The sequence below is a fragment of the Primulina huaijiensis genome, chromosome 7, assembly GCF_012295235.1.
Source record: "Primulina huaijiensis isolate GDHJ02 chromosome 7, ASM1229523v2, whole genome shotgun sequence".
Taxonomy (NCBI): Eukaryota; Viridiplantae; Streptophyta; class Magnoliopsida; order Lamiales; family Gesneriaceae; genus Primulina; species Primulina huaijiensis.
The window spans coordinates 22995616-23014906 of record NC_133312.1 but is presented as its reverse complement, the minus strand read 5'-3'; the positions used below and the strand labels follow the sequence as shown (position 1 = coordinate 23014906).

The following is a 19291-nucleotide window of genomic DNA, read 5'->3' as shown; positions in this document are numbered from 1 at the left end:
TTTAACACGAGTACGAACTAAATAATTATCTTATAATTGAATTTTAAAGTAGACAAGATGCAAAGAATCGGTGTCTTATAATTACCTAAATGGTTCTACTCTCCTAATCTTCAACTATCCCAATCTCAATTTTGGTCTAGTAGTGGTGTCGTTTTGGTTGTGTACGTATAGAAAGATTTGAAATCAATGGATTTTAATTTTTTTTTTTATTGTTTTGATGATTTTTCACAAAATAAATTCAAATTCAACTCTCTACTTGTTCATACTATAATTATACAAATTACAATAGATTTCAAGTCCTTAATATTGAAGTCATTTAAAATTTATTAATATAATTATGGTGTAAATAAGTAAAAGTTAGATCGAGTTTCTTCTATTTAACTTATTGTTCTTATATAATTTGTCGACATTTTATTTTGAATTTTTGAACTTTGTGTTGTGTTCCCCTTTTTTCTCGTTTTTTTAAAATATATAGTGGTTTATATGTACGTTTTCCCTGTAGTTTGATTTTTGCGTTACCCCGAGAAATGTGTTTGCCGGCGTTTTGTAGCAGTTTCAGCGTATTCAGATTTCTTCCATGTGTATTTTCAAAAAAATTAAGCACTCATTCGATTGGAATATTGAAATAATCATACCATATTCTCAATTTAGGCCTATTCCTAATCTTAATAATCAGTTAAGTTTTTATTTATAAAATTGATCATAATTAAGATTCATGTGTCGGGTATAAACGAACTTAATCGAATCGCATAAAAGAAAATTTTAAGATTTGAATTAGATATATTCAAGTTCGAATTCGGTTCAAAATTTGAAAATTTTAATATTTTTTTGTTGGAAATATTCGAATATATTCGTGTATTCGTGAGTTACACGGAAACAAAAAATAATATTATTAAGTTATTAATTAGTACTCCGCTGTCGGAAATAAACAGGAATCATTTATTTACCCAAAAAAAAAAGTCAATGCCCCTCAGGTGACCACCACATTCCCTTTCAACATTATATTTCCTTAGTTTCATTCTAATCGTATTACCATACTTCAAATCTAAAACTTCCCAAGATTATTCGAAATGGCATCAACTTCTGCCCTGAATGGTCGAAGTGAATCGAAGAAGGAAACATGCTAATCTCACGACAACATTGGCGAAGAGAAGGTCGGAGGAAGGAATAATATCGTGGACGAAAATATTATCGGTCTCCGAAAGAGAATTCGCGAGATGGAGATGATCGAGAGGGACGATATGAGGCTCCTATGGGATGGATGGGGTGGCAGAAAGATATTTACCCGAGCTATGACATGATCATATGCGATGCGATGAGATTCTTGCAATCGTATTTGATGGAGACGAAGCCAAGCTTTGCGTTAGGCGTGATTGGACTAATAGCATTGAGTGTGCCATTTTCAACTAGTGTTGAATTTTATGGAACTTAGTTGAGGAGTTTTGTCTGCTGTTCATCTGAGCTAAGTACGAAGAAAATATGGCCCTCCCTTTTTTAAAAAAAAATAAAATAAAATATTTGAGGTTGTTCTTGATTTCACTCTCGGGGTTGATCTTTTAAATTAGTTGTATATTTCATATATACTCTTATGTTTTAATCTAAGTCAGTTGAGTTAATTAATCCTTTCAAGCTGACATCATGCAGATTTTGATAATTGTGTGTGACCATATTTTAAATATAATATTCTGAGTATCAACATTTTGTCATGAATAGATAATTATTTTGACTGTTTAGATATTTTAAATTCCAATATTCAAGTAAAAATTATAATATTAGTCTAGTAATTTGGTATATTTTGAGTTTTAATAATGTAACTTATCAAAGTTTGGTTATTATACAATAACTTTACCACTACATATATAGAATATAATTTATTTGATCACATTGATTTTCTCTACGTAACACATTGTTAGTTGTGAGGGGGATGTGTTAGTTGTTTCACATCGGTTGGATAAAATATCTGGGAGTTGCATATATGGGCTTGGACAATCTTCCTCCTTGAGCTAGTTTTTGGGGTTGAGTTAGGTTCAAGTTCCAATNCAAGAGACCTGTCTCACAAAATACGACCCGTGAGACCGTCTCACACAAGTTTTTGCCTAATAAGTATGATATACATACTAATAAAGTGCCATCGAGTTTTAATTTCCAAATTAAAAATAGAGGGAAAAACCCTGGAAATAATGCGATGAAAGCATTGTTTTCATAATCGTACCAATGATTGAACCGATATATTTTATAAAAACGATTCAATCGATCAGATTGTTCAACTAGACATTTGGACCGAAAAAACGTTATATTATATATATTATAATAAACAATATATTTTAAATTTTAAAGATCTTAACATACATAAATAATAATAAAAATATTTATCAAAGTTTAAATTAATAGCATCATAGGACCATTTATGCATGATATATAGATAAAGTTCAAATTTTAAATAATTTTTAAAAATCAAAATACCTTATCTTGCTTTCCCTTTGTTGAAAATAAAGATAATACATAATATATAAGGAAGATAAAACAAAAAACTCATTTTTATATATAGAATCATTTGTCATGAGATATAAATTAAAAGATAAAAATAATACAACTAGTTTTGACTCGAATTATTATAAAAATCGAACAAAATATAAATTGAATCATTTGTCAAGAGATATAAATTAAAAGATAAAAATAGTGCAACTAGTTTTGATTAAAATTATTATAAGAAAAAAACTTGTATGAGACGGTCTCACATGTCGTATTTTGTGAGAAAGATATCTTATTTGGGTCATCCATAAAAAATTTTTTTTTATGCTAAGAGTGTTACTTTTTATCGTGAATTTCGATAGATTCGTGAGACCGTCTACAAGATACTACTCTTATTATAAAACTGGAACAAAACATAAATTGATATTGAAAAAATAGTAGGTCTCTTGTGGGACGGTTTTACGAATCTTTAATTTGTGAAACATGTTAATCATACCGATATTCAAAATAAAAAGTAATACTTTTCATGAATGACCTAAATAAGAGATCCGTTTCATAAAATACGACCCGCGAGACCGTCTCCCACAAGTTTTTGCCTTGAAAAAAAGTTAAATCTTGTTATTCGTACAAAATAATTGCTTACATTAGATGTTGGACGCCAAAATTTTATGTAAAATGTTGAGTAATAACGTCATGGATGAGGCGGTCAAGGCTTACATGAAACTCAAATAAATAAATAAATACATTCAAATCAAATGGAGACAAAACCTCATTCAAAGTTCAAACTCACAAAATTAAAAATATAAATAAATAATTTGTAGCTTCAAAAGTCGCAAGTAAATAATTTTTAGCTTCAAAAGTCGCAAGTGGATGGCTCCGAAGACTAGACCCGGACTTGTAATTGTTATTTATTTTTATTATAATTATTATAAATATATCCAATTCAACGTCTTATCTTTCTGTTGGGACACGTGTCACTCACACAGGGCGGATTTATGAAAAACGATCAGAATTCTCCACATTGTTATGAAAACTACGTCGTTTTCCGTAATCGATAAAACGGTGTCGTACAAGTAGGAACAAATGGTCTACAAATGCGAGTCCTATGACATTTCCTCAGTGTGGGAGTGAAATGAACCCAAGATAGGATAGAAGAAAACACCGGAGAAAAAATGCTCAGAATTGGCGGGAAAGGCGGTGGTGGAGGACTAGGCCAACTCCTGGCAGCGGTTGCGGCGGCGCTGCTACTCCGCCTGGTTTCCTCCCCGGGACCAGCGCTCCTGGAGCCGGAGGAGACGGATGAAGAGAAGGAAGGAGAAGCCCCTGCGAAAGGGGAAGTTACGCCGGTCACTATCAAGTGGAGCCACATCAACTGCTCTCTCTCTGATAAATCCTCTAAATCGGTGAGTTGATGCACTTTATACCAAGTAAATGCGCTGCTGCGTGAAGCATTTGTTTAGCATCAAGTATTGCTATCGGGGTAGTATGGATTTATCGTGTCTTTTGGATATCACAATTGTTCTGGTTAAAGTGCAAAACTCGTCATATTTATGGAATCAGAATTTGTGGATAGCTGATTTGTTCGAGAGAAATAGGAAGCTATATTGAAAATTTAAGCAGTTGTAAGAACTGTATGCTACCAGACTATGAATAGTTAGAAGTCTGTTTGATTAAGCTTACTTTAAATATTTTGTAACCTTCTAAAGCTTCATAACTTGTTTTAGTATGTTATAGGCGCTTAGATAAATAAGTTACTGTAGAAACGATAGACATGGGAAAAAACAAATTACGTGAGTGGAAGAGAAAAAAAAAGGATGTGAGAATAATTTGAGGTATATTGCGTATTAAGGTTATTTTGAACAAAGCTAATCTATCTTATTACTTTAATTTTATTTTTGTTTTTTATATGTAATTGAAGTAGTTCATTTTGATATCATAAGTTTTTTTTAAAAAGTTTTGCCAAGTTCCAGAACATTTTATAAGAAGCTTTAAACAGCTTAGAATTTAAACAAACATGCTCTAAGTTGATTATTTGGTGACATATGCCGTTACTGACTACTGATTTATAAAAATATATAGTAAATGGTTGAGCTGAATGCACTTTGGATCAAATTTTCTCAAATAGGACTATACCATAAGATTGTAAATACAATTTATCTAAGTATTCTCCATCAATTTATAACTTCGACATCTGAATTCAGAAGAATGCTGCTATATAAATGCCTGTTTAGCTAGCAATTTGTTTTTGTCATGAAAGTTAGTTCTATTTTTAATATCAATATAAGTGACTGTTCTATTTTTAATATCAATATAAGTGACTGTTTTAAGGAGCCGACTGAAAGACTTGCCATTATCTTTTTAGGTGAGATTTTTGCTAAAAAATGTTAGTGGAGAGGCAAAACCTGGTAGATTGCTCGCAATAATGGGTCCATCTGGATCAGGGAAGACTACTCTGCTCAATGTTTTGGCTGGTCAGATAGTAGCATCACCCAGATTACACTTGTCTGGCCTTTTGGAGGTTAATGGACGGCCATTTTCCAATAAAGCATACAAGTACATTTGGCCCTTTCATACCAGAATTTGTGTTTGTTCATGTATAAAATAATTTCAGTTAGTTAATTGATGTATTTCGTGATGTTGCAGGTTTGCCTTTGTTAGGCAGGAGGATCTTTTTTTCTCACAGTTGACTGTTCGAGAAACACTCTCTCTTGCTGCTGAACTCCAGCTGCAGGATATATCTTCTGTACAAGAGAGAGATGAATATGTGGATGGCCTCCTGTTCAAACTTGGCCTGGTAAGACTATCTTTTTTATGTTCAAATGTTTCTAATGCTACTTTTTTACGTCAAATGTTTCTATGTGGGATACTTGAGTTTAAATTTAGGAATTTAATAGACTTGACATGACCATTATTTGTGGTTTAACATGCTCTTTTTTTTCTTCAGTTTATTGTTCTAACCAGCAACTTTTCTACACACTGGTTGATTAACCTTGTCTTTACAGTGATAAATGTATACATACTTAAATGCTTGCTTATTATTTAAATTTATAACTTTACATATTATGGCAATGATTATATGTGCAAGTTGAATTAATTTTAGTTCAGTTCAATTATAATATTGCTGATGTATGTTAAAATCTAATTTCATATCCCTGTGGTGCATTTTATGCTGTTTCTAAAAAGGTCAATTGTGCTGATTCACGTGTCGGGGATGCAAAAGTGCGTGGAATTAGTGGTGGTGAGAAGAAAAGATTGTCACTGGCATGTGAGCTAATTGCCAGTCCATCTGTCATTTTTGCTGACGAGCCAACTACAGGCACGATCATATCCGCTTTCAATTTGTTTTGATAATTTAGGAGTTCTGTTGGATAACTATTTTTGCTAATTTCCTTGATATCTAGAAGAAGATGGCTAATTCTCTGTCAATCTTTTAATAGTACCCAGAATTTGAATTAGCAATTTAAGAAATAGAGGGATTCCAGCTGGTCAGGAGAGGGAAAAGTAGGCAAAATAAATGTTTATCTGATAGCGGAGTGGAAGAATTTTCTATGTATCAAGTTGTCCTTGTTTCCCGAGGGCTCTGTATTATTTGAACTTTTAGGAGACCCTGTCCATTAGTTATCTTTCTTAATGTTTCGGCTTGAAGGAGGTAAAGATCAGATGAAAAATTTGGCAGGAAGAAGTCTGATCCCTGTTGCTTCTCTGTAATAAGGTTTATCTGCTCAACATGACTCTCCAGCCATGTTTAGGCCTATTTAGTTTTGGAGATATCAGAGCATAGTTTTCATTTTCTTATAATTTTCTTTTAGTGCCGTGTCTAAAATTGACAATAGTGGTGTAGTGTTGTCTTCAGCGGGTATGACGAACGAATCAAGTGGTACCACTTGGTGACGAAGATAGTTATGTTGATAAATGAGTGTCGACTTAAAGGCTTGAGTATGAAGCATCTTTCGGCCTTTCTACTCTTTATCCACGCGGCTTAGCAAAGCAATAGAGTGTTGCTTGAGTTGGTTTTTTCTCTATCGATCCTTTTCACCCAACAAAAAATAGCTTGGTGCTGATAATAACTATTCCGATGAAATCATTTTGTTCTTCGTAACCCTGGTCATCCATGCAACTGACTGGTTAGTTTAGGTTCTAGTACCAAAGCAGCCAAAGATCTTTCTTTCAAATTTAAATCAGCTCCACTATGGAAGCACGAATTGCTGAAAAACTTTTCTGATTGATGAGACTAATTGTTCCACTGTAGAGACGGGTCTACCAATGACCAAAAGGGCTTTCTGCTAAAATAATTATTTAGAACCCTTGAGATGTACCATGTAACAAATTATAGTAGAATAAATGCTCTTTTTGTGGCTGGAGATCAATAAATGAAACTCTTAGGAAACGGCTAACAGAATATTGGGCAACATCCAAACATGAATATAAACTTGAAATAGTTTTCGTATCAAGAATGTACCTCAAATTTTAAGTGCCTTTTCTCTTTCTTTTGGAGGAGTGATGGGAAATTTGTACTGCAAATGTTCAAGAAATACAAAATATGCACAAAACTTACAGGATAAAAATTAAGATAAAACTTCATGAATTTAAACATCTGGATAAGATATTCAACTTGTAACTGTTCCACCATGTTGCATCTGTTTCCTACTTTCTTGCCCAGCCTTTTCATTTAGTCTTTTACCTTATTCTGCAGTGATCATTGTTGAGGTATAGAGCATAATTCTGTTTCGGTGTTAACTGCTTGAAATGTCACCTTCAGGACTTGATGCCTTCCAGGCTGAGAAAGTTATGGAAACACTCCGAAAACTTGCGCAGGATGGGCATACTGTCATTTGCTCCATTCACCAGCCTAGAGGTTCAGTATATGCAAAATTTGACGACATTGTGTTATTAACTGAAGGTTCACTTGTTTATGCTGGTCCTGCACAGGATGAATCACTCAGTTATTTCTCAAAATTTGGGTATGCCATCCGATACCTTCCAACTGTTTGACTTTGAAATTGTTAGTGTCTGCATGCAAGACATTCGGCAGCCTATCTTTGTGTGTTGATCCAACATGATGTCAAAAGGATGTTTTTATGACTCTTGTGATTATATTTTTACGCAAACTTTTGACTCTCTTTTGGCTCTCTTGCTATTGGGATTTCCTGTCATATTAAATTTTTATGTGAACTTTTAAGATGGCCTACTGGATTCATAATGTAGGAATTGTTTAAATTATATGTATCACGTGAAGACAACATTTCTCCTATGGGATTCTCAATTTCTTTTTTTAACCAGATATGGAAGAATGTTTGCAGTTTAATTTTTGTCTATTATCATCGAAATTTGCTGATGAACTGATGCTTGTTGCGCATTAAATGCTTATGTTTTAACCTCATTCTCACTGTAGAACCAATAAATTGTGAATTTAAGCATTCATTTGGCTCATAGTACAGGATGACATGAGAAGACAGAATGATTTCTTACCATATGCTAAAATGTTATGTCTGGATCTTCAAGAAGTCTCGTTATATGCATCTACATGTTTTGGAAAGCGATTATTTTTTAGAATTGTCATATTTTTTCATGCATGGATACAATCCTGCTCTAGAATTTATCGCAAGATGTCGACAACCGAAGCACCTGCTAAACAATTATTTCTGAAGACAAAATATTGATATGTTTCACCATACCAAAACACCATCCTTTCATCAACAACAGGGTGGTTTGTGGATGATCTGTATGTTATCAAGTATGCTGTTTGCTTTATGATTTAAGTGATACTGCATGCCGTTAATTTATTGATCAGTGAATTGGTAAATAAAATTCAGGTATGTTTGTCCAGATCATGTGAACCCGGCAGAATTTTTGGCTGATCTAATTTCAGTGGACTATAGCTCTGTTGAGAGTGTGTATGCTTCTCAGAAAAGAATAGATGGTCTAGTCGAGTCATTTGCGGAACTGACATCATCAACTCTCTATGCAACTCCTCTTACCTGGCCAGATCCTAAGAACTTAAAGCTGAGGGGAAAAATTGTTACCAATAAAAGTAAAGGTGGTTGGTGGAGGCAGTTTCGGTTGCTCCTTAAACGGGCATGGCTGCAGGTATATGGTATTGCCTTGCTGCTTAAAATTGCAGTTTAAAATAATCATGTATTTTTAGAGTCCATTTGATAAACTGTGGTGTTATGTTTTGTACAACTGATCGGCTGTGGGGTGAACAAGAGATTAATTTCCAATGAACTTGTATTGAAAATTCATTACTTCAGAGGTTGGGTGTTGCAATCCATGAACTTGTACGCTCCACTCCATTTCTTTGTTGCACACTCCACCTAGCTTGTGTGTGATAGTTGGTTTTTCCCCTTAATATTTTTCTTGAATGAGATGGTTGTTGAGTTATGGTCTTCAAATTTCCCTCGCTTGCAAATAAATTTTTTCGAAATGATCAAAGTTGCTCATCTTCCGAGCCTTGGAGTTTATTCTCAATTGATGATTTACAGATTTAGCATATTCAATAACTTGTTATGTACTTGAGATGATTTTTCTCTTTGACCAATTGATTACTACCGTCAATGGACAAACAGGCTTGTCGTGATGGCCCAACAAACAAAATTCGTGCAAGGATGTCCATTGCTTCTGCTATTATATTTGGTTCTGTCTTCTGGAGGATGGGAAGGTCGCAGACATCAATACAAGATAGAATGGGATTGCTTCAGGTTTGCAGCTACTTTGACTTGTTGGAGATCCAGTCGTCTTTCTTTTCAGAAATGTTGCGACGATTAACATTTTATTTGAATACGTTTTCACCATCATTAGAGAAATAAGTTTCACCGTCATTAGAGAAATAAGTCTACCTATTGATACCTTGGTCTTTATGGTTATGCTCGAGCGTAAAATCTTTCATAAAATATTAACTATATTTTCGTAAATCTTGCTATCGGTACGCTCTTACTAAATCTCTTCTTTACTATTTTGATTGTACTTGCATTGTTGTGTTGTATTTTTTTTTATAGAATAGATTGTTAAAATAGAAGCCATACAAGTATGCCATGATAAAGAATGCTTGATTTGTTTGATGTGTCTCTCATGTTTTGCCTTTTCTCCGTCACTGTCTTGTTCAGGTTACTGCTATAAACACTGCAATGGCTGCACTCACAAAGACTGTGGGTGTCTTTCCTAAGGAACGTGCAATAGTTGACAGAGAGAGAGCCAAAGGGTCCTATTTACTTGGTCCATATTTACTCTCAAAATTGTTGGCTGAGATTCCTGTTGGAGCTGCATTCCCCTTACTTTTTGGTACCATTTTGTACCCCATGACTCGCCTTCATCCTGCAATGTCAAGGTGGGTTTTTGGTAATTGTAAAAACAGCGCATTAGTTCATTTGGCTACCAAATTGAGGCATGAAGTCTATTTAATATCATATCTCTATCCTAATATAAGATGACCACACATTTAGGTAATGAATGGTTGAAAATTAGTGAGCATATTAGTAATATGCTGGTAAAGATCCGACACCTCTTAAAGCTTTTTAATCTGATTTTATTGATTGGAAGAAAAGAAGCCCAATCTGTTTGAAACTCAATGTGTTAGCTCACCTGATACATCCGCTTGGTTTCTTGATCATCGAAGGAGATAAACAATGAGATTGCAGTTATAGTTGTTTATGTAGTTGACATTCACAAAAAAAAGCACCATTATATTGTTAATTTTAAGTAAGAAGAGTCAAATTTTACCTGTCATCTAGTTTCATGGGATTTATTTACGAGCGCATTGCCTAGCATTGCAGGTAATCAAGCAAGTGCATCACCTTATATATTATGATTTTATCAGCTGATATATGAAAATAATAGGCTATCATTAATTCTTCTTCATGAACATTGTGTAATTATCCTGTTACTTTTTATTTTCATGACATTAGAATGGGAGTTCACTGCAGAAAGGTTGATCATTCTTTTTTCTATGTGCGATTCTTGTGTAGGCACTGGTCAAAGATGTCAGTGTTGCTAGAACACAAACAATGTTGTTTTGCATTAGATTAATTTTTACACAACCTAAGCTCCGCTGTGGTATCTTTCTAGGTTAACATTTTTAAAAGAGAGGATTTTACTTGATAATTCAGTTACCTTGTAGGCATGATTGTGGACTTAATTCGCCAGATAAGAAAAGTAGGATTTTTATGACCTAAGAAGTATTTCTTTCTAGATTTGGGAAGTTCTGTGGTGTGGTCACCATTGAGTCTTTTGCTGCATCTGCCATGGGGCTAACTGTTGGTGCGATGGTTCCAACCACTGAAGCTGCTTTGGCCTTAGGACCATCGGCTATGACAGTTTTCATCGTTTTTGGAGGCTATTATGTCAATGCAGAAAACACACCAATCATCTTTCGCTGGATTCCTCGCGTTTCTCTCATCAGATGGTACCTATTTTTGTTATTTAGTTTTTCATTTTATTTTTAGCTTATGAGGGAAGTTTCCCCCAAACTGAACCCCACGGTGGTTATTGTGCTTGTTTACACATCCAGGGCATTTCAAGGGCTTTGCATTAATGAATTTAGCGGTCTCCAGTTTGATCATCAGCACTCGATTGACATTCAGTCTGGTGAACAAGTGAGTTAGATTATGAAAATTTTAGTCTTGTTTTAATTCGGTGAACAATGCTAGATATTAATCTCTTAGAAATTGTTAATTTCCACCATCGATTTGATTACAATCTATACTGTTCGTGCATCCATCAATATTTCCACTCATTCTTGAGCTGGTACTTTCATTGGCACGTGTAACAATAGCGTGCTGAGTGGACCTGATTTCCTTGTGGTGCTTCACATTCATTTGTTTGCTTATCCTTTCTACTGGTAGTCTATCACAGTTGGTCTATATCATTCTTCGTCCAGTGCCAAAGTCACTAAATGGGTGAGGCCAATCCCTGGACTATGTAATGTACTTTATCTGCTGGGTGACTTAGATTGCTCAACTTCGGGTATTTTCAAGGCATACACTACAATAAGAGTCCTTCTATTGATTGGTTTTAGCTCCATAGAACATATACATGGAGCTGTCGACTTACGTACTCCACCAATAGCGTAGTCGGATGTTAGATAAGCACTTTAAAGAGCTTGGTGTGGAAATTGTGTCTATCACAGTTAGTCTATATCGTTCTTATATTCAAGCTTCTACAACCACCTTATGGTTGGACGAAAGTTCAGACCGCGGTCCACGATCAAGGGCATTTGTATTGTCCACCATTCCTCGAGCCAACAACCCACTGAATATGAGAATTGCCCTCAAATGGTCAAACCCATATATTGTAACCCAAAATTCAACATTTAAACCACTTGATGCAAAGGGATGTTCTAGCTTGTAACTTCCATTTTTTATTCATTTTAAATGTGTAATGTAATATGATATCTTGATAAATCCTATTCTGCTATCAGCTCATGTAAACCTGATAAGATATGCCTTCTGGTGTTTTCAACACAAGCAATTGAATAACCATTAAGCATTTCTTATAAAGTTTTCTGTACTGTTATCTCTATCAATATATGTTCCTAGCTTAGTCAATATTTGATGTTTCCACTGTTACGTTTGCAGGCACTTGAACGGCTCTCCTTTGGAGGCAGTCGGATCAAAGACACAGTGATAGCTCAAAGTAGAATACTATTATTTTGGTACTACACAACTTACCTCCTCCTGGAGAAAAACAAGCCTAAGTACCAGCGACTTGAGCCTCCAACTCTCGATCAAATCCAACGACCAACAAAACTCAAGCATCGAGAAAGTGACTCCGAGGATTCATCCCAGCCACCCCAATCTCCTGTTTTTGGCCAAGGTAAATCGAACCAGCCACTTGAATCTCTTCCCTCTGAACCACTTAATATGTTTGAGCTAGACGGTTGGTAATTACTTGGGAAGATGATGATCTTAATACGAGACGTGCCACTTGCTATTATTGATCTCATACAGGTCCCAACATGAAGGAGATGCCTGTGCAATAAAGGAGGCATCTTCCATTTTACAGAGCTAATGAACTATTATTAGAGAACTTGATGATATTGAAAATGATGGCACTGATGATTTTGTACTCTGAAAAATCTTCCATCTTGGATGGCTTGCCATGAACTTGAAGCATTAAAACCACCCAGTACATTGCGTAGTGTTTTTTTTTTCAGCTTTTGTTTCCCAGAAAACCTGTTACTGGAGCTGTTTGAGATATTATTTACTTAACAGACACCACTTATACGCCTTACTCCGATTGTTTTAGGAATTCTGGTATTAGGCAGATTAGATTATGCGTCGTCTGGTCTATGTGGATCTCACTTTCTTGCATATAATTGTGTCTGATTAGCATCAGGCAGATTAGATTATGCGTCATCTGGCCTATGTGCATCTCACTTTCTTGCATATAATTATGTCTGACTAGTGAGACACTGCACCCCTGCTTGCCTTCAAGTTCAAACACAAAGCTACACTGAAGGTATTTTTCTTGTAGCACTTGTCTGCAGCATGTTTGAAAAATGTAAATGTTTGGTTATTTCTATCTAGGCCATGTGTATTACTTTAATTTGAAATGTGTTATTTGTTTAACACGAGTACGAACTAAATAATTATCTTATAATTGAATTTTAAAGTAGACAAGATGCAAAGAATCGGTGTCTTATAATTACCTAAATGGTTCTACTCTCCTAATCTTCAACTATCCCAATCTCAATTTTGGTCTAGTAGTGGTGTCGTTTTGGTTGTGTACGTATAGAAAGATTTGAAATCAATGGATTTTAATTTTTTTTTTTATTGTTTTGATGATTTTTCACAAAATAAATTCAAATTCAACTCTCTACTTGTTCATACTATAATTATACAAATTACAATAGATTTCAAGTCCTTAATATTGAAGTCATTTAAAATTTATTAATATAATTATGGTGTAAATAAGTAAAAGTTAGATCGAGTTTCTTCTATTTAACTTATTGTTCTTATATAATTTGTCGACATTTTATTTTGAATTTTTGAACTTTGTGTTGTGTTCCCCTTTTTTCTCGTTTTTTTAAAATATATAGTGGTTTATATGTACGTTTTCCCTGTAGTTTGATTTTTGCGTTACCCCGAGAAATGTGTTTGCCGGCGTTTTGTAGCAGTTTCAGCGTATTCAGATTTCTTCCATGTGTATTTTCAAAAAAATTAAGCACTCATTCGATTGGAATATTGAAATAATCATACCATATTCTCAATTTAGGCCTATTCCTAATCTTAATAATCAGTTAAGTTTTTATTTATAAAATTGATCATAATTAAGATTCATGTGTCGGGTATAAACGAACTTAATCGAATCGCATAAAAGAAAATTTTAAGATTTGAATTAGATATATTCAAGTTCGAATTCGGTTCAAAATTTGAAAATTTTAATATTTTTTTGTTGGAAATATTCGAATATATTCGTGTATTCGTGAGTTACACGGAAACAAAAAATAATATTATTAAGTTATTAATTAGTACTCCGCTGTCGGAAATAAACAGGAATCATTTATTTACCCAAAAAAAAAAGTCAATGCCCCTCAGGTGACCACCACATTCCCTTTCAACATTATATTTCCTTAGTTTCATTCTAATCGTATTACCATACTTCAAATCTAAAACTTCCCAAGATTATTCGAAATGGCATCAACTTCTGCCCTGAATGGTCGAAGTGAATCGAAGAAGGAAACATGCTAATCTCACGACAACATTGGCGAAGAGAAGGTCGGAGGAAGGAATAATATCGTGGACGAAAATATTATCGGTCTCCGAAAGAGAATTCGCGAGATGGAGATGATCGAGAGGGACGATATGAGGCTCCTATGGGATGGATGGGGTGGCAGAAAGATATTTACCCGAGCTATGACATGATCATATGCGATGCGATGAGATTCTTGCAATCGTATTTGATGGAGACGAAGCCAAGCTTTGCGTTAGGCGTGATTGGACTAATAGCATTGAGTGTGCCATTTTCAACTAGTGTTGAATTTTATGGAACTTAGTTGAGGAGTTTTGTCTGCTGTTCATCTGAGCTAAGTACGAAGAAAATATGGCCCTCCCTTTTTTAAAAAAAAATAAAATAAAATATTTGAGGTTGTTCTTGATTTCACTCTCGGGGTTGATCTTTTAAATTAGTTGTATATTTCATATATACTCTTATGTTTTAATCTAAGTCAGTTGAGTTAATTAATCCTTTCAAGCTGACATCATGCAGATTTTGATAATTGTGTGTGACCATATTTTAAATATAATATTCTGAGTATCAACATTTTGTCATGAATAGATAATTATTTTGACTGTTTAGATATTTTAAATTCCAATATTCAAGTAAAAATTATAATATTAGTCTAGTAATTTGGTATATTTTGAGTTTTAATAATGTAACTTATCAAAGTTTGGTTATTATACAATAACTTTACCACTACATATATAGAATATAATTTATTTGATCACATTGATTTTCTCTACGTAACACATTGTTAGTTGTGAGGGGGATGTGTTAGTTGTTTCACATCGGTTGGATAAAATATCTGGGAGTTGCATATATGGGCTTGGACAATCTTCCTCCTTGAGCTAGTTTTTGGGGTTGAGTTAGGTTCAAGTTCCAATCTTAACACACATGTTACGAGAATTCACTCAAATTAAAATTCATCCCTCAAAAGAGAAAAGAAAAATAAAGCAAAACGACTTAAATACTTCAAAATAAATAGAAAAAAGTTCATAGTTTCCCATTTTTTGTTTATGTATATTTAATGTATGTAATATAAGCTCTATTCTTGTCAAATTAACCACATAAGAGAGTATCAATGTTAAATAAGTAATATCCGGTGGATTTAGTGATTCTGACAAAAACAGACAAAAACAAAAAAAATCCAAGTTACTGAATGAAAACCAAAATTTGACAAGTTAAAATACTAAACCAAAAATTAAGCCAACTCACAATACTAAAATTACAATTTTGTCTTGATAATATTTGTCATAGATAACAATTTTTTTGTACACATATTATGATTACAAGACTGCTTTGACGATACATTTCCTGTAACTTGAACAATAGCAGGCTCAACATTTTGTTTTTGGGTGCTTATGATAAATTTTTTTTATATATGTTGCAGCTTGCAAAGCTAGGGGATCTGATCTCATAGTTCGTTTCAAGGTTCAGTTCAGCTACGTGGATTTCATATCTTCTGTCTCAGACCTTTTCTTGTTGCGTTGGCTAAAGGACCCTGGTTTTGCCCTTATTGTGCAACTAATTAAGCCATTCCTTGACCCAACATGACGACTCCTTTTTATGAAGATGGCTCGAAGACATAAATTAGTTTGGATTTCGAGTCTTTAGATTTTATTGTAGCTCATGATGTTACTATCTTGTTTGTGTTGTGAGACATGTAAATTTAAGATGTTAGTCTTTGTAGGTTTTTTATTTAAATTTGGACATATATGTTATATTGCTTCTATTTCGTCGACTTTTATTTAAATTTGGATATTGACGTTGATACATGGTTGTATGAATAGAGCATTATGCTCGAATTTCGGAAAAATTTGGACACCTTTAGACGCCTTTTTGACATACATAGAGACATTATATATCAATGCATCGTCAAAACAAATACGGAATGCATCACAATCAAGTCGTTAAGAAATTATCATTACAAATTATGTTCTTTCGCTTTCAACATTTGAAATAAGATTTTTATACTTTAAATTTTGTACATTTTAATGCACTTATAAATTATGCTTTTTTTTGTTTCAACGTTTTAAATGATAATTGTATGTTTTAAATTATATTAATTTAATTGTGCAATAAGTAAGAAAAATAAAATCAATCACAAACATAAAAAAAAAGAAAAAAATAATAAAAAACTTTTCAATCACAAACAAGAAAAAATGAAAAAAAAAACTTAAAATTATTTTTCTATAAATTAGTTATCCAAACACATTTTTAACTATAAAATAATTATTCAAACACAAATTTATACTCAAAACAACTATTAAAATATTTTATATAAAAAATTTTAAAAATACTTTTATGAAACGTTTTTATCAAATCTCATGTAAATATGATTAAAAATATGTACACTCATAAATTTCAAAGTTGATTGGCAAAAAATACAATGCAAAAAATATAAACGGGGTAAAAATGATTCCTAATTAAATTATTGCAAGTAACGTGGAAGGGTTCTTAATTAGTTCTTACAAGAATTTTAAGATACAATTAATTCGATTTGTCGGAAGAATCTAAGAACCGAACCATATATGTACACAACTGGAAGCTTATGTAGTCGTCTGATAAATTTCTTTTCAAGTCTGCAAAAGATTTAATCAACGAAGCAACTGGATTAACATGTAACTTTAAATTAAATATTCACTACACGTATTTAGTTGTACTTCGTTGGGTCCTTTTTCTAGGGTCCGTGCAATGGGATTTCTCTTTGAAATCATCGGCCAGCTAGCCACAACCTGCGGCAGCTACTCAAAACAAAATAAATTTTGTTAGAGAATCACTGGGAAGGGTTTAATATGTAAGATTAATTGTTCTATCAGATGTTAAATTCTAATCTTCTTACATAAAACATACATAATAATCAAATTTTGAAACATACTAGTAACCTGCTAACTAATCAAGAAAAAGGGTTTCGAAAGTATTAGCTACATGGATAAAACTTATAAGGAATATTGGACTGACAGGGAGCTCCCTTCAGTCCAAGCTACGACAACAAAAACCGAACACAGCTCCCGTATCGTTGGATCAAGAACACACCCGATCTCGCTTAATTATTCTGATGAGTTCGTGAACCAACGAGTCAGCAGCTGAGTTTTCAGCTCTAAATTGCCTCAGACTGGACTGAAGGAAGCTCCTTAATTCTTCCACAAACCCTAAAAAAATATGTACACTTCATTCAGATAAAAACAACAAGAAAAGAAACCCTTGTGGGATTCAACAAACAAAGCCTTTTTCTATGAGGTTGAAGTAGCTAGAGGAGTGAATGAAGAACAAGGATGAATGTGGTGGATTTATAAATGGGTCGTGAAGAGAATTTAAAAAATATATATCAGGAGACATGAAAATCTAAAGTGGGCTGGGAGATGGATTTAGAACAGACTGCAGAGACATCGAAATACTGTGAAAGATACGTTCATATATAGTACTTATTTCATATCTGTTGAAGGAGTATTGAAGATTTCTTTCACCTCTGAAAAAGAATTGGACAGGTCTTAAAAACTTCGTACGCTCGGCTTATTATCCATCCAATCAAACAGCTGTAAGGCTCACCATAAAGAGATAAAGTTCTATGATGTTTAGCCTGAAATCATAGTATTCCATAATTAGTACGGAGGTTGATACCCACAATGGTGGGGTTGGGAACTGATTATTCATTGGTCTAAACCCTAGTTCACGTGAAGGGTCTTTGCAAGTGCAAGAGTGCAAGTACGATATTTTTGATTTAGTTTCTTTGTTTTTGTTGAGTAGTAAAAGACATAATAATTATAATTCATAATTAAGCAAATTTCTTTAATTTCCAGAGACATGAAGAGGGTTCGTTCATGATTTATAAATGGTAGAAGACTCAGTAAAAAGCTTTTCTTCTTTGAAATCATTTCAGTTTAACCGGGAGAATTTCTTTTTTTGTATCGAACTTTAATTTGTAGACATGTTTTTTTTTACTTTTAGTCATATTGTCGGTCAATTTACTATCTTAATCCACTAACTTATATTTTTTCGGTTTTAATTTAGTCTTTTCTCATCGGAGTATTGACATAACTTCGAAATATTGATGATGCGGTCACATATTGTTGACGTATGTATAAACTTGGCCAAGGAATGGGTCGAACCCGAGGGGTTTGCAATATTTTTTTAATGTATGGCCACGATCAACAGATTTAGTGACGATGTTTTAGCTCAATGTGATGAAAACAAAATTAGAAAAATATTTTTTTTGAAATTCTTGAAATATTTTTTTATGTATATTTGTTTTAGATCTTAGATTTAAATTAAATGATTTATAAAAAAAATACTAATATTATACTATGATTCTTTAGATCATATTACGAAATCAGTTTCATCTATTTTATTGATTTTGTTTAATATTAGAACTCATTTGTATGATATTAATAATTAATATAACATCAAATATGGTGGACAAATTGTTCTACATGAAGCACAATCTAATGTCACTAATAATATCATTTCAAAACTTACTAATGCTCAACTTTTATAAGCAAATAATTTTTAAAAAAAGTAAATATGTAAAGGTAAGAGAACAACATGTTTTGATTTCTCTACATCAAAATATGGTACACATGCAACTTATATAGTTATTGTATATAGTTATAATTATATAAGTGCGAGCTCTTTTTATTTTATTTTTATATTTTTTGTTATTCATTAAATGTTTATTAACAAATAATAATTTTTTGTAAAAAAATTAAAGGACTGAATCGAACTTGGACACGGTGGTTAACCGAGCCTATGCTCGAACCCGAACGCCGGGTTCACAACTCGGACATTAGCTGTTCTAGATGATTACTATTAAGGGTCGGGAAAACGGTGGGTCCAATCTAGACCTGGCCTATGGCCAGATCTATATATGCGAGATAACACTCCGGTAAAAAAGAACCATAAAGGAAAAAAAATGCAAGTTAATAGACTAAGTTGTTCTTGTATGGAAGGATATTTGAATATATGAATTTCAAATTCATAATTTTAATATTTATTTGACTACTTAGATGAATTTATATTTGAATATATATTTCAAATCCACCTCTCTCTTAAATTATGTGAATGCAATGGTGATGGGTGTCATTTCAAATCACCCTTTAAATATATTTCC

General features: G+C 33.3%; 1 protein-coding gene across 1 annotated transcript; it reads left to right on the top strand.

The window, feature by feature from the left end:
• Positions 1-3574: 3574 nt before the first annotated feature.
• Positions 3575-12696, top strand: LOC140980671 (ABC transporter G family member 7-like). The gene is made up of 11 exons (XM_073446643.1): positions 3575-3875; positions 4835-5025; positions 5116-5266; positions 5656-5788; positions 7232-7433; positions 8286-8559; positions 9039-9170; positions 9576-9796; positions 10658-10870; positions 10976-11060; positions 12042-12696. Exons 1-11 carry the CDS (start codon positions 3645-3647, stop codon positions 12348-12350), a joined length of 2142 nt encoding a protein of 713 aa, XP_073302744.1. The 5' UTR covers positions 3575-3644; the 3' UTR covers positions 12351-12696.
• Positions 12697-19291: the final 6595 nt, after the last annotated feature.

Coding starts and splice junctions, on each gene's coding strand:
- LOC140980671 (XM_073446643.1), top strand. CDS start 3,645: ATGCTCAGAATTGGCGGGAAAGGCGGTGGTGGAGGACTAGGCCAACTC. Junction 9,797..10,657: donor CTTCATCCTGCAATGTCAAG/GTGGGTTTTTGG, acceptor ATTTCTTTCTAG/ATTTGGGAAGTTCTGTGGTG. Junction 11,061..12,041: donor ACATTCAGTCTGGTGAACAA/GTGAGTTAGATT, acceptor TTACGTTTGCAG/GCACTTGAACGGCTCTCCTT.